Source organism: Balaenoptera acutorostrata, chromosome 12 (genome assembly GCF_949987535.1).
Source record: "Balaenoptera acutorostrata chromosome 12, mBalAcu1.1, whole genome shotgun sequence".
NCBI classification, from domain to species: domain Eukaryota; kingdom Metazoa; phylum Chordata; class Mammalia; order Artiodactyla; family Balaenopteridae; genus Balaenoptera; species Balaenoptera acutorostrata.
The window spans coordinates 70,913,265-70,926,929 of NC_080075.1; the positions used below are offsets into that span (position 1 = coordinate 70,913,265).

The window sequence follows — 13,665 nt, forward strand, 5'->3', positions numbered from 1 at the left end:
CTATTGGAATATCACACAGCAGGGAAGTAATACACATTCCTCTGTTTTGTCAACTGACATCCATGGCCCTCAAGTGCTGTCAAAAAGTGACCCTTCATTCTGGACTTACAATAACTTGGTGCCTTCATCCTTTTGAGACACGCTGCCAACGCTTCAATCTCATCAGCAACTTGCCTCACATCAGAAATGCCAGACAGTTTCCTTTAAACATGTAGAGACTAACCTGGTATGGAGCAGTGGGGACCTTAGAGATTCTTTTTTTCATGTCAGATCTTACGATTTTTTGTTTCGTTTTGTGTGTGCATTTTCTGACAATGTATTTCACTGTCTGACTGACCTGTCTATCCTCAAAACCCAGACTGGTGATTTCCTCTAGCAATGCTAAGTCAGCATATCCTTCTTTATCTCTGTGATTCTAGTGATATGAAATGTGACTGAATATACAGACTGATCCATGGGTCACATTGTCTCCTGTTCTTGCAGTTGTGGAGAAATAATATATTTGATTTTAATCTTTGGTCTGTAGGTAACCAATGTGTGACCTTGAGCAGCTCTCACCATTTCTCTGAGGAGGGTGGAGCTGAGTCTCTTTGGAGAAATAAGTCTGTGGTTCTTTGACTAATCATTCTTCTTCCACCTTGTATAGAATATTATCAGTCCACTGAAGCTTTCAGGGTTTTGGTAAAGTGTTTTGTCACTAGAACTCAGGCAATTTTCTAGAAAAGTATAGGCATTAGATCAGTATGAGACCTTGGAGAACTTTTAATTCAATGGCTGCATTTTGCTAATGAAGAAACTATAACCCAAGGAGGTCCCGTACTTACCTTACCCCATGCAAATCCAGGACCAGAATCTGGGACTCAGCTCCCAACTTGGTGGCCTTTGAATATATTACTTCCAGCCTCCAGGTCAGAAATGGACCTTGATATTCACAGACCAATCCTCCTGCCTTTTTCAGTGGACTCTGATTTATTCATTATGGTGTAACCACTCAGCAAAAATGTGTAGTCAGTTTTTTTCTCAGCAAACTCACACAAAGTTGGAGACGCTTTCTCTGGTTGAGAATACAATTTGATCAGAAAACACCCCAAATTTCAGACATTCAGAGTAAACTACCTTGTTCAAAGTCATCAGGCAAATGGTGGGCAGAGCCAGAACTGGAAGTGGAGAGCTCCAGAGAGCTGGGAGATAATGGATGGTGACAGGCCATCCATACTGTGCTTTTGGCTTCCCAAAGTCCAGATGGCCTCCCCTCACTGTCATACTGATTGACTGAAGCACCAGTGCTGAGATGGCCACAAATCCCCAGCACGTGGATACAGCTGCACGTTTGTCTCTAGGAGGCTCTAGGTTAGAACATAACCTTCCCCTTCGCAAGTGGAAGTAGAGTTGCCACCAGCCAAAGAGGAAAGCAGGACCCTAATGAGCAAGTTTCATGACCACTGGGATGTCAACAAAGAAAATGGAGGCAGAGAGAAAAGAGAGCTTGGGTTTTTTTCACAGGGTTTTTGCTGTCTCTTACACAAATCTGAGCCTAGGTCTAAGCTTGCCCTTTTTCAGTCCCAACTTCCCTGGTTATAAAATCATGTTTGGCAACTACTCTGAAAGTTATTAAAGTTGCAGCAGGAAACTATGGGAGGCCAGAGAATTTCAGACAAAAGTTATTGCATCAGTAACTCAGAAACGAATCCCTAAAACTCTTGACACATTTTTCCAGAGGGCTAGTGCCAATACAGAAATAGAAATCGTTGTCAAGGGCCACTGTGTACCTGGAATTAAAATCCATCATTCCTCAGAGCAGAGAGCTACGATTTTGGAAGAGTATGAATAGTCATGCCTTTTATCACCATATTTCTTCGAAAATAAGAGTTCTTTATTTTTCAAAAGAACAAGAAAAATTCTGCTCTCTTTGTCTTTTTCCTTAAGGACCCCTCATTTACATTTTCTTTACAAATTTTTTTTCTTTGACAGTCACACATTTAAACGGAAGGCTTCCTTTTCCTTATTCAATTGCACTGGTTTTATTTTGGATAGAAATCCTGTTGGGTACAGTAACAGAGAACAAACTACAACTGCAATAATCCCTTCTACAACATCTATTGTGGGGAAACCTATTACACTTTTTTTTTTTTAACATCTTTATTGGAGTATAATTGCTTTACAATAGTGTGTTAGTTTCTGCTGTATAACAAAGTGAATCAGCTATACATTTAATACACTTTTATTAAATGGCTGAGGCACTGGCTCCAGTGATCTGAATTAACTACCGAAGAGCACAGAAAGGGAACAGAAATGCCTTCTGCCTTCAGCAAAGTGCACTGCATGCCCAACAACATGGCAGGGACCGGAGACAAAAAACTCCCATCCAGGAACACCCACCTGAAAGACCATAGATTGCTTTAGGCGACGCCTTCATTACCAAAAGTTAACAGATGGAAAAGATTTAATGGGATCTTGGGAATTCCCTTGCTGTCCAGCAGCTAGGACTCTGCGCTTTCACTGCCGAGGGCCCAGTTCAATCCCTGGTGGGGGAACTAAGATCCCGCAAGCTGTGCAGTGCGACCAAAAATAAAGATTTGATGAGATCCAGTGTTAACAAGCAAATAAGCAAATGGAGAAATGGGCCTTCTGATTCACTGTTGGAGGACTGACAATATCCTCAGAGTTTTAAATGTATGTACACTTTGACCCAGGTTCTAAGAATTTGTCCTAAGTTAGTATTTACGTAAGCACACAGGGTTAGCCTCAGCATGAGAGGAAAAATCAGGAACAAAGCACAAATCATTAAAAATGCAATCATTGACCTGACCATGTAATTTATATTTATTGTCTTGTGACATACCATTGAGTGGCAAAGTGCATTTGCAGCAAGCTTATGTGTGTATGACCTTATCTGTGTAAAACTGTAGCTAAAAGGCTGTTCACAGAGGTGTTCACCATGGTAGTCTCTGGATGAGCTTCCGGGTGACTTTTACTTTCCTTGACCAACTTTTCTGGATTTTTAATATTTTTTATACTTGGGGTTTGGGAGGGTGCTTTAAAATTTTTTCGAACAGAAAGCTAGTCTTTCCCTAAGTTCCTTAGTACTCGTACTGCCATACCTAAGCCCAACCTAGTGGTAAGACACTATGAAACATTGTGATGAGTTCATGGGTGTATCCAAATGTCAAAATTCATCAAATTGTACACTTTTGTACATGTGATTTGTTTATTGTACATCAGTTACACCTCAATAAAATTGTTTTTCTTTAAAAGGAAAGAAAATACAAAATAGTCCAGGTAATTTCCATTCTCCACACAAAATTGTCAAAATAACTATATATATAAAAAAACCTGAATCAATTTTGGAAAATAAATTTGATGTTCCAATCAGTGACAGGAGGCTACTCCAAGAGGTTAATAGCCTGAGTGAGGTGTAAAAATGTTCATTTAGCTTATTCTCCGTTCTCCAGCGGTGTCAGTGTCCTTGATTATAGATAGATGCAGTGCTCAGTGTTTGACCTGCTTCCGTCTTCTTCTGTTTGAACCTTTTTGCAGAGTCCACGTCAATCTTAGGTAACTTTTACCCCAAATACATGCTTCAGTGCACTTTAATTTTCCTTCAGTAAATAAATAGCACTTGCTAGCTTCCCTTAAGTAGCTATATAGCAAACCTGAGGGTTCTGAGACTTTGGGATCTGATAAAATTACAAAAACCAAGCATTCTTTCCAGAGATAATTATGAATACACTAATAAATGCTTTGAAGACGATTCCTTCACTCTGCTGGCAGATTTTCTCAGGCATATATATTCTTTTCCTGTAAGACTAGCTACTGAAATAGTCCAAAGGTCTGCAGTTGCCTGAAAATATGACAAAAGGAACACAAGTGGCTACAGTGGGTTTAAGAATTGGGTCTCTGGGCTTCCCTGGTGGCGCAGTGGTTGAGAATCTGCCTGCTAATGCAGGGGACACGGGTTCGAGCCCTGGTCTGGGAAGATCCCACATGCCAAGGAGCAACTGGGCCTGTGAGCCACAACTACTGAGCCTGCGCATCTGGAGCTTGTGCTCCGCAACAAGAGAGGCCGCGATAGTGAGAGGCCCGCGCAACGCGATGAAGAGTGGCCCCCGCTTGCCGCAACTAGAGAAAGCCCTTGCACAGAAACGAAGACCCAACACAGCCAAAAATAAATAAATAAATAAATAAATGAATAAATAAATAAAATAAAGGAATTCCTTTAAAAAAAAAAGTCTTTAAAAAAAAAAAAAGAATTGGGTCTCTGAGTTAGCTGGACAAGAAAGAAACAAATGTGTGTGTGTTGCCGTCAGAGTCATCCTCAGAGTTTTAAATGTACATACGCTTTGACCCAGGTTCTAAGAATTTGTCCTAAGGCAGTGTTTACATAAGCACACGGGATTAGCCTCAGCACAATCAGAAAGAGGAAAAAGGGTTCCACCTCTTGGTGCAGCATGAAGAATGTGGGCCAGTGCAGGGGTCGGACCTCTCTGCAGGTTAGGTCTGCTTCTCATCACTGTTTTTCTATGCTTTTCCCCTCTGCTTTCCAATGCAATCAGTTGGACTGTGCTGCAGGGAAGAATTGGGCGCCCAGAGAACCCATTCCGAGTGGCCCTGGAATACATCTCGAGTGGAAACCGAAGCTTATCTGCAGTGGACTTCTTTGCCCTGAGGAACTGCAGCGAAGGTATCTGAATCTGGCTTTCCCCTCCACTCCTTGGTAGCCTGTTGTCTTAAGTGGGTCAATAACCTGCCGCCATGATTAGCTGGGAATGTGCACACTTATATAGAAATGTCTACAGTGCTTTGGGTCTGATTCTGAGTATTGCCAAGTGCTCCATAGCTCAGCTGATCAATTTTCAAAGATTGAGTATAGTATTATATCTGCTTAACTTAAAACTTTATCAAATAGAATATAGTCTTTGTTAGATAACACATTAGCTTAACTCCCCTGGCTGTCAAATGCTTTCAGCTATGGTTTTGTTTTGTTTTGTGGAAATTTTCAAATGTTTACAAATGCATAGAATAGTGCAATGAACCTCCATGTACCCTCAACCCAGTTTCAACAATTATCAACATTCTGCCATTTTTGTTTCACCTATATCTCCACCCCGCTAACTTGATGCTGATTAGTATTTTACTTTTTTTCCTGAGCTAAAATTTACAACTATGTATTTTTAATGATTTGATTTAAGTTGTCATTAAGGGACAATGTGGGAAATGGTTATATGTGAATTTTTTTGCTTATTTTGTAAAAATCATTAGGGCATGGTCCACTGTGTTATTGAGTTTCTTTTGCATAAGCCCTACATTGTGAATTTATTTCAAGATTTATTACCAGGAGAGGGCATCTCTCTCCTGAAGAATAATTTGTTGATTATTTTTCTTTTTGCCTTTGTTGCCAGGAAACTCTGAACTAAATGCAATACTTAATCACAATAATTATATCTGTGTAGTTTTTTGTTGAGCTTATTTCCCCCTCCCTCTACAGAGTTTTTGATCTTCTATTCTTATTTTCAAGATCATATTTTATACGTATCTTTCATTAGACGTTGCATCAAGTCTGATTGGTATGCAGGATAAGATAGACCATAAATACATATATGAAGTCAATCTTCCCTTGATTCTTCAGAAGACCTAGGGTCATAATTATAAACATCCTTTATTATTTCCACACGTAGAGGGTATACAAGATGGGCTTGAATTATACAAATCTTCAGGAAAAAAGTTGCTTTCGTTGCCACTGTTCTCCTGCTGTGCCTGCCTCTTCCCAGAGGTTCAGTGGGAAGGGAGCTCTCACCTGTGCCATGGAACCTGTGGTCTGGAGGCCCAAGAATGAAGTGTTGACAGGAAGGAAGCCTGTGGCACTCCCAGACCTAACCTCTCCATTTAGACTGTTCATGAACAACCATGAAGGCCCATAACACACAGCCATCTGTTGCAGGTAGAGGCCCCGTTTTGAATCTGGAGCTGGTATACAAAACGGACTCCCTTAGGTAGGGAACCCACTGACCACCCAGTTGCTTACGTTGCTGTTGCTCTTCATTCATTGCTGGCCTTGCAAGAACTTTGAAAAAGCGTATTTGTTTCTTTTTTTCTTTAATCAAAACTGGTTTATGTGTGGGAAAAAGAGAAGTCACCATAACATGATAGATTGAACTTCAGTTCAAGTTGAAAAGTTGCTTAGCCTGTGATGTGAGGCACTGTACAAGAAACATGTGGTTTGGGAGAAAGCCAGGAGCTTGTACAAATGTTTCCACACTCACGAGTTTAGGGATTTGTGAACGTCTCTGGACATCACCAGTGCTCGCAGATGTCAAGGGTCTACCTACGTACCGGCCAAAAGAGGCCATGTGTTGGAATGGAGCCGGTGAACAGGAATGTGTCAAGGAGAAGGCGTTAGTTCCCAGAATTGGCCTAATTGCATTTGAACAACATCAGGAGAAGGGAATAAGTGACTACAAAACTCCAGATATCAGGCCCAGCACAAATAGTCCTGCAAAAATTCTTTGTACCTTTGAAAGATCTCAGCCAGTTGTGCACAATTTTCATCCCTTAGAACTTCCTTTCAGCTACAAAAGTTTTCCTCTGTAGCTTATGTTGCATTTGCAGCAACCTGCTGCACAGTTTAAAAGACATGTTTCTTTTCTGCTTCTCTACCCTTATGAAGCCAAGAGAGATGACCTCTCTAACTTTCTCTAATGATCCAGAAAGTGTTTCTTCTGGCAGGACACTCTCTTAAGGAGGGAGAAAAGAAGTCTTCGTCTGACTCCCTAGGGGAAGTGGACTGGCCAAGAGACCTAGGGAGGTTCTCATGGCCCAGCTACCTTCCTTCAGAGGCTCCAAGTCCAAGAACAGATGGTTTCCATAGGGAAGCAGGTGTCCTTTACGCTCCTTCTCAGGCTTAGAATCCTGTGGCCACCAAGGGGTGTGAAGGGATCACTGTGGATCTGTGTAAGGCAGAGAAGAACAAAGTGACCCCAGTGTGTCCTGAGAACTTCTAACTCTTCCTCCTGTTATGGAACAAATTCAGGTGCATATCAGTTGGTGTGGACAAGTTGCAAACATAAGAAGCACCCTAAAGCTACCCTCATATATTTAAAGGGAAAGAGTTGTTTTGGAGGCATACTCAAGGCCTATTTGATATAGACAAATGTCTGTGTTTTCTGAGGTCGTTGCTTTAGTTAGGTCATGAAGAGGAGGAGATAAGAGGAGAGAAGTAATATCTTTGAGGGGGTGATGCTGATGACAGGCTAGCCAGGTTGTTAATAGGTTTGCAGGATGTCTGGTCTACTTCCTATAGAACTCTACAACCCTTCCTTGTCCCACGTGAAAAGAGGTGCCGTTTTAATTAAGCTGGAGAAAGGGGGAGTTGGACAGTTCTCCTCGCATAGGAGGTGGTATCTATCTGTGGGTGTCATCAGGGCAGAGGTCGTGCCTCTTTCCTCTCGGAATCCTGACACCTATCACAGTATGTGACAGTTAATAGCCGCTCAGTTAATAAGCAATAAAAGCTCACGTCTATGGAGCACTTACCATGTGCACAGGCAAAGTGCTGATCCCTTTACATGTGTTAGTTATCTCCTGTGAGCTTTACAATAATACTAAAAAATAGGTACTATTATCTTCATTTTACGTATGGGGAAACTGAAGTTCACAGAAGTTTCTAAAGTTGCCATAGTCATTCAGTTAGGGAAAAGTAGAGCCAAACTCAATCCCAAGTCAATTGGATCACCAAGCCAGTATTTCTGTCCATGACATTCTGCTGCCTTAGTGGAATGTGTAAAGGCTGGAGTTTTATATATTACTGGAAACCTTAAAATTATCCTTGACTCTTCCTCTTATCCCTACATCCAGATGGTCAAGTCTTGAGCTCTAGGCTTGTGGCTGCCTCACATTCTATCTGTTGCTATCTAGATGCTACTGTTACTGCTTCTCAAGTTTATCCTTCTGACTTCATTTCCTCAGCCATGTGCCTTATCCAGGTCTTCACATATGCATACTGGGACTTTGGCAAAAGCCAGCTGGTCTCCCTGATATCATTATCCATCCTTCGCACATTACCAGGAAAATCTCCCCCAAATTCCTTTTTCTTGTGGCACTTTCATGAGAATTTCAGTAACTTCTTGTTGTCTACCACATCAGAAATATGAGGGCTAGAATGGACCACCTCACTCATTTCCTGGGGCCAGGAAAATAATGGGCTGGGGATCACCCAGCCAGTTGATGGTAGAGCTGGACCATCTTGACTCTGACCTTGGTATTTTCACCACTGCTCAATCTTGCCTGGAAAGCCCCAGTGTCTCTGCCTGATTTCCAAGGTTCTTACAATCTGGCCCCTCTGTATCTGTTCAACATTATGCCCTCTGTTCTCTACACCTTCTGTCCTCTAGTCAGACTGGTGTTCTGTACACTATGCCAGGAGTGGCCCACTTGGTCCCAGGCCTTTCATTTTGAACACTGATTGATCATTTATGATCTAGCTTGGAGCCCAAACCCTCCAGAACATCATTCTCAGCTAAAGAAATTCTTCTCTGAAGACTTTGCTCTCTGCAGCTAAATTTAGTAGCTGTTTTATAATTATTTCTCAACTAGTCATTTTAGGACCCTAACTTGAGGTTCAGAACCTTATCTTCTATTTCTTTTATTTCTCCAGGGGGCAGTTAACACCATGCTAAGTACATAAGAAACACAATGTAAATACTTGTTGACTGATTGGCTAATCAATCAGTTGATAAATGCTACTCCTGCTTTTATAGCTTTGGGCTACTACTCCCAAAAGAAAGTAGCAGTGAGTGGAAATTACTTGGAAGAGGTTTTCCCCTCATCTTGAAAGAGCAGTGTGTATATTCAGCACTGAGGGGAGGGATATCAGCTCCTAGAGACACCCATGCCCTGGCTCCCAGGGAACCCTTAACCCTTTCACAACGACCTTTCTTCAGCAGACAACCCAGAGCAATAGGATTGTGAAGGACACTCATTGGGACTCCTCATGTTCAGAGAAAGCTACAGAAGGACATATGTCAGAATGGCAGGACTAGCTTACTGAAAAGGATTTGAAAACTATCAGTGTGCCTCTGACCAGCTCATAAAAATACATATTGCAAACATCCATCTAGCACCTTCTATGTGCCAGGTCCTGTTCTAAGCACATTGCTTATATTAACTCATTTAATCCTTATTGCTGTGAGGTATACATTATTATTATCATCACTCCCATTATATGGATGGGGAGGTCGAGGCACAGAGACCTAAGTAATTTACCCAAAGCCTCACAGCTTTGGCTCCAACTGGCTCCAGCATCCATGCTCTTATCTACCACACATTGCTGCTACCTGTAGAAGGTCCCTGCTGGAAAGGACCTCAGAAAGCATCTAATCTGCCTCCCTCACCGTGTGGAAATTGAATGCACAAACACCCAAAGATTTACCTTGAACTTTGACACACTAAATTACTGATTAGCCCAATGTGCTTTCTACCTGCATCTCATGGTTGTCAAGTTCTCATTTTTTCTAAGAAACCAATTCAGAATTTCCCTCTCCCTGCCAAGATTGGTCAAAGGCAGTTTAGGAGGACCACCACCCCCTGATCAACAGTGGGCAAATCAAGGAACTAAAAATGGCTCCAGTGTAAGCTTAAACATATTTTATTGCAGGTCACCATAGTTCCACTTCTCTCTAATGAACCTGCAAGAATCTCACAGCTGAGATTTCCCAGATCAGAGCCACATTCAGCTCACTAACAGATTTCTCAACAAGAAGTGCTCTTGATCCCTTACCCTATCAAGACATCTTCATACACATTACCTCTTCTGATCCATTCAGAGAGGGTGTCAGAATCTTCACATTACCCATGGTGGGGGGCAGGGTGGGTATTTCGCTAACTTCTGTAGTTCAGGAAAGGGAAGAAATCCAAGGTGTCAAATGCAGTCTGATCACCGTGGATACCTTAAAACACGTGTCCCAGAAGAGTTGGAGATGCACAGATATCTTAACCTCTCTGGGCCTAAAATGAGCGCATTTGAACTAGATCCACAGTCCTTAAACATTTTTTAGAGGCTGAACTCTTAATTCAAATAAAGTCTTATACAGAAGTCCAGTATATAAAATTACACAAGCAGAGCTGCCCTTGAGGAAGTGAGGGTGGGAAACCCACCCTGGGAAACCCACCCATTCCACAGCCCTTGACACACCCTCCAAATGGGTTTTCATGAAGTACAGTTTGAGAACCCCTGGACAGTCTGATTTTCAACTCTCGTATTAACTCCAGCTTTTTGATCCTATCATATTGTACTTATTTCAAATGTGATAGACAAAAGTAGTTACATTAACCATACCTTCTTTAAATGATTAAGACTAAGCCCAAGGCTATTGTACTTTGAATACGGGCCATTTCCACAAGACAAATTTTTGTCACTGTGGGTCCTGGCTTTGAGATGTTAGGTATGGAGCTGGTATGAATGTTTCCAGTAAAACATGTGTGGCATCTCCCGGCCTTGTCTCCTCTCTCTCTTCTTACTTCACCAAAGACAATGATGGGCAGTGGAGGATGTCCTCCTTAGACCAAGAGTTGACAAGAGGAAATGAGAGAAGCTAAGCAAACAGATTCTAATCTTTGGCCAGCCATGTGGAACCAATTAGCCTCTAGAGTAAGCTCCAAAATCCAGCTGGGTAAAATGAAAGATTACCTCATGGGCTCCTGGCAGCTTGGCCCAGACTGGGCATTTTCTGTTCCAAAAGCAAGCAATGCCCTGCAGGGTCCTCCGTCTGTGCTTGTGAAATGAAGATTACTATGACACACTGTCTTGGGGCTGCTAGCAGAACACTCTCTATGTGGCAGACTCATCCATCCATCTATCCATCCATGCATTCACTCATTCATTCGACAGATATTTACTGAGCAGTACTAAACTAAACACAATATGTATATAGTGACACTGATATAAACTTGTTTCTGTCTCAGGACTGAGTTTTGGTGCGGTGGCTTTAAGATCTCCATTCTAATCGGCACAAACACTGCTTTCCAAAACGCCTCCCTGGCTTATATTTAGTGTGCACCAGAGGTATTGAATATGTGCTCCATTTGTAGAGATGTCTTCCTCAGAACTAGTTGCAATGCACCTTTCTCAGAAAGACCACAGAATGAGCGCTGAACGAGCAATCAGGGGATTTAAGTCCCCTTTCCACCTCTTATTTGCCATAGACTAGCCAACTCTGTGGATCAGAAGGGACATTAAAGGTCTCCCCCAGAATCGGCACACTGATTGTTTTTTATTTTAAAATAAGAATAACAGTATGTCAATGGCTGTCCTGAAATTGACCTTAATCATGAGGGTCAAAGGAGAAGATGGCTGTGGAGGTGTGTTTGTAGATGTTGCCCTGAGCTACCTGACTTCTCTGCCCTCACCTGGCCTGAGGCGTTTAAAAATGAAGCTGCTCCCTTTCTGCTGCTCGGTTTCTCATGGAGAAACTACTATCCACAGAAATAAATTGGCTCTTCTGACGCCTCCTGCAAACGTTTCATGTTAATGATAACCAAGTGCCAAGTGGGCGACGGGAGTTGCAGCATTGCCAACCTGACGCTGGCACCCGGGTGGCCACCACCTGGGTTGGTCTCTTTAAGGGACTGCATCAGCTGTGCGGTGGCGGGATCTACTGCTTGGAAGTGAAAGCCAAGGAGAAATCGGAGCCACAGGCTGCTGTCCTCGCTTAGTTCTCTCTGTGTCTTCCAGGTGGAGGGTGAACCCCGTTTACCCTCTTAATTCCCAATTTCTAAAACTTCTTGCCCATAATTTATCTGTGGACTGTACTGTTTAAAATGATGATTTCATCTGGCCACTGAGATCTACTCACATTTCCCCAAATGCCTCCCCACCTCAAGCTTTCGCTCCAGCTCTGCCCCTCCCCCATTCCCAACATCTGCCTGTCCCGGTCCTACATGTCTTTTAAAATCTCAGCTCAAATACTATCTTCTCCAAGAAGTCTCAGCCCAGAATTGTGTTTCCATATATTTCTGTTTTAGAACAATCTACTTCCTTCCAGAGTTATTTATGTCTTGCTCAATAGATGGATGCTAGGTTCTATTTTTAAAAAGACTGTGTCTTTTTTTTTTACTCTCTATATCCCAGTTAGCAGCTAACAGTGTTTTACCCATGGTAAGCAGTGAATAAAGGTTTTGCTGTTACAATGTAAGAGAGAGATTACAGGCTTTGGAATCAGACAGAATGAGTGTAGAATTCCAGCTCTATCACTTACCACCCTTTTGAGCTCAGAAGAGGTTTTTTGTTTGTTTGTTTGTTTGTTTTTATCTATGAGTTTGGGTTTTCTCATAAGTAAATGGGGCTAATAATATATAATTACGGGTTTGCTGGGAAATTAAAACTGGTATTGTGTGAAGAGCCCCTAGGACAGTGCTTGGCACAGTAAATACCATCTTCCTCTCTCTCCCATGTCCCCTGACTGAGCTAAATGTCCTCATTCTGGAACCAGGGCTGAATAACTCTGCACGACTAGCCCGGGGTATGTTATATATTTGCAGGGTCACACCCACCTTTCACTTTATTTTTTGTTGTTTTCTGTTTAATATATTACCTTTTTAATAGTATATTTTATTTAATTGTTAGCTTATAGAATTTAATTTTCAATAGTAACTTTATCAGCTAGTTCACAAAATTTCTGAAAATTTAATAATCAGCTCTTGCCGATGAGTGCAAGCTGGCTGTAACCCACCACTGCACTCTTTCCTTCCCAGACTGCTTTTTCTAAACCCCAGATACTATATCATCTTATTCATAAACATTTCAGCATACACCTCTAAAAGATAAAGACTCTTTAAGAAAAAAATGAAAGAACCATAATATCATTATCACACAAAACAATTTTAATAATAATTCCTTAATATTCCCTAATAGTTCTCTAATTGGCATGTAAATTGAATCTACCTTTCACTTTCACTCTGGGCCTTGTCTGAACCGCTGGGCCAAGGGAGAGGTTATCCCATGTCCAACAAAGACCCTGACAGCCCAGATCTACATTCTGCTTTTGAAGGAAGCTGCTTCTGTATGCTTTTATCTCTAATAGAGTCATTTTTTCCTTTGTGACTCAGTGCACAGAATCCACTGTGTCCCCAAAGGAGAAAGACCATTAATCCTGTGGAGATGGTTGGAGGCAAGGGAAGAGCCTAAAAGTCCTTTGACCTACTTATCACACTGTCTCCTCAAGCAGACTAAACATGGGGTCTAAAACAAACAGGCCCCCAGCTCGTGGAACCAGAAAAGAACTTTGCCCGCCCCTCCATTCCCTACTGGTGCATAGCTGCTGTTGGCAGAGACTTCTGTACTCTGGAATGGCTTATTCATAATCACTAATAAAGCCAATTAGAAATGCCCCATGAAGTGCTTAGGAACAATAATGACTGCTTGGGCAACTATTTTAAATATTCGACCATTGAAAATCACCTGGAAATGGGGGCAGACACAAAAGGTCTTAAAATATAAATAAATAAGGAACCAATGTGCTGAGGTCATTGTACTCCCAAAAGAAAATTACTTCCAAATTACAACTACATAAAAGAAATAACTGAAAAAATTAATCACACTAAAATAATTGGTCTATCTGACAAGTAATTTGGAGCAATATTCAGTCATTGACATCAATGTCTAGTAGTAAAATA

The 13,665-nt window shown here is 41.7% G+C and overlaps 1 protein-coding gene across 1 annotated transcript in view; it reads left to right on the forward strand.

Moving 5' to 3' along the window:
• Positions 1-13,665, forward strand: part of ALK (ALK receptor tyrosine kinase) — a 726,132-nt gene that overhangs the window by 539,674 nt on the left and 172,793 nt on the right. Inside the window, exon 6 of the mRNA XM_057557895.1 lies at positions 4,554-4,681. Within this exon, the coding sequence (XP_057413878.1) occupies positions 4,554-4,681 (128 nt within the window). The remainder of the gene's footprint in view (positions 1-4,553; positions 4,682-13,665) is intronic.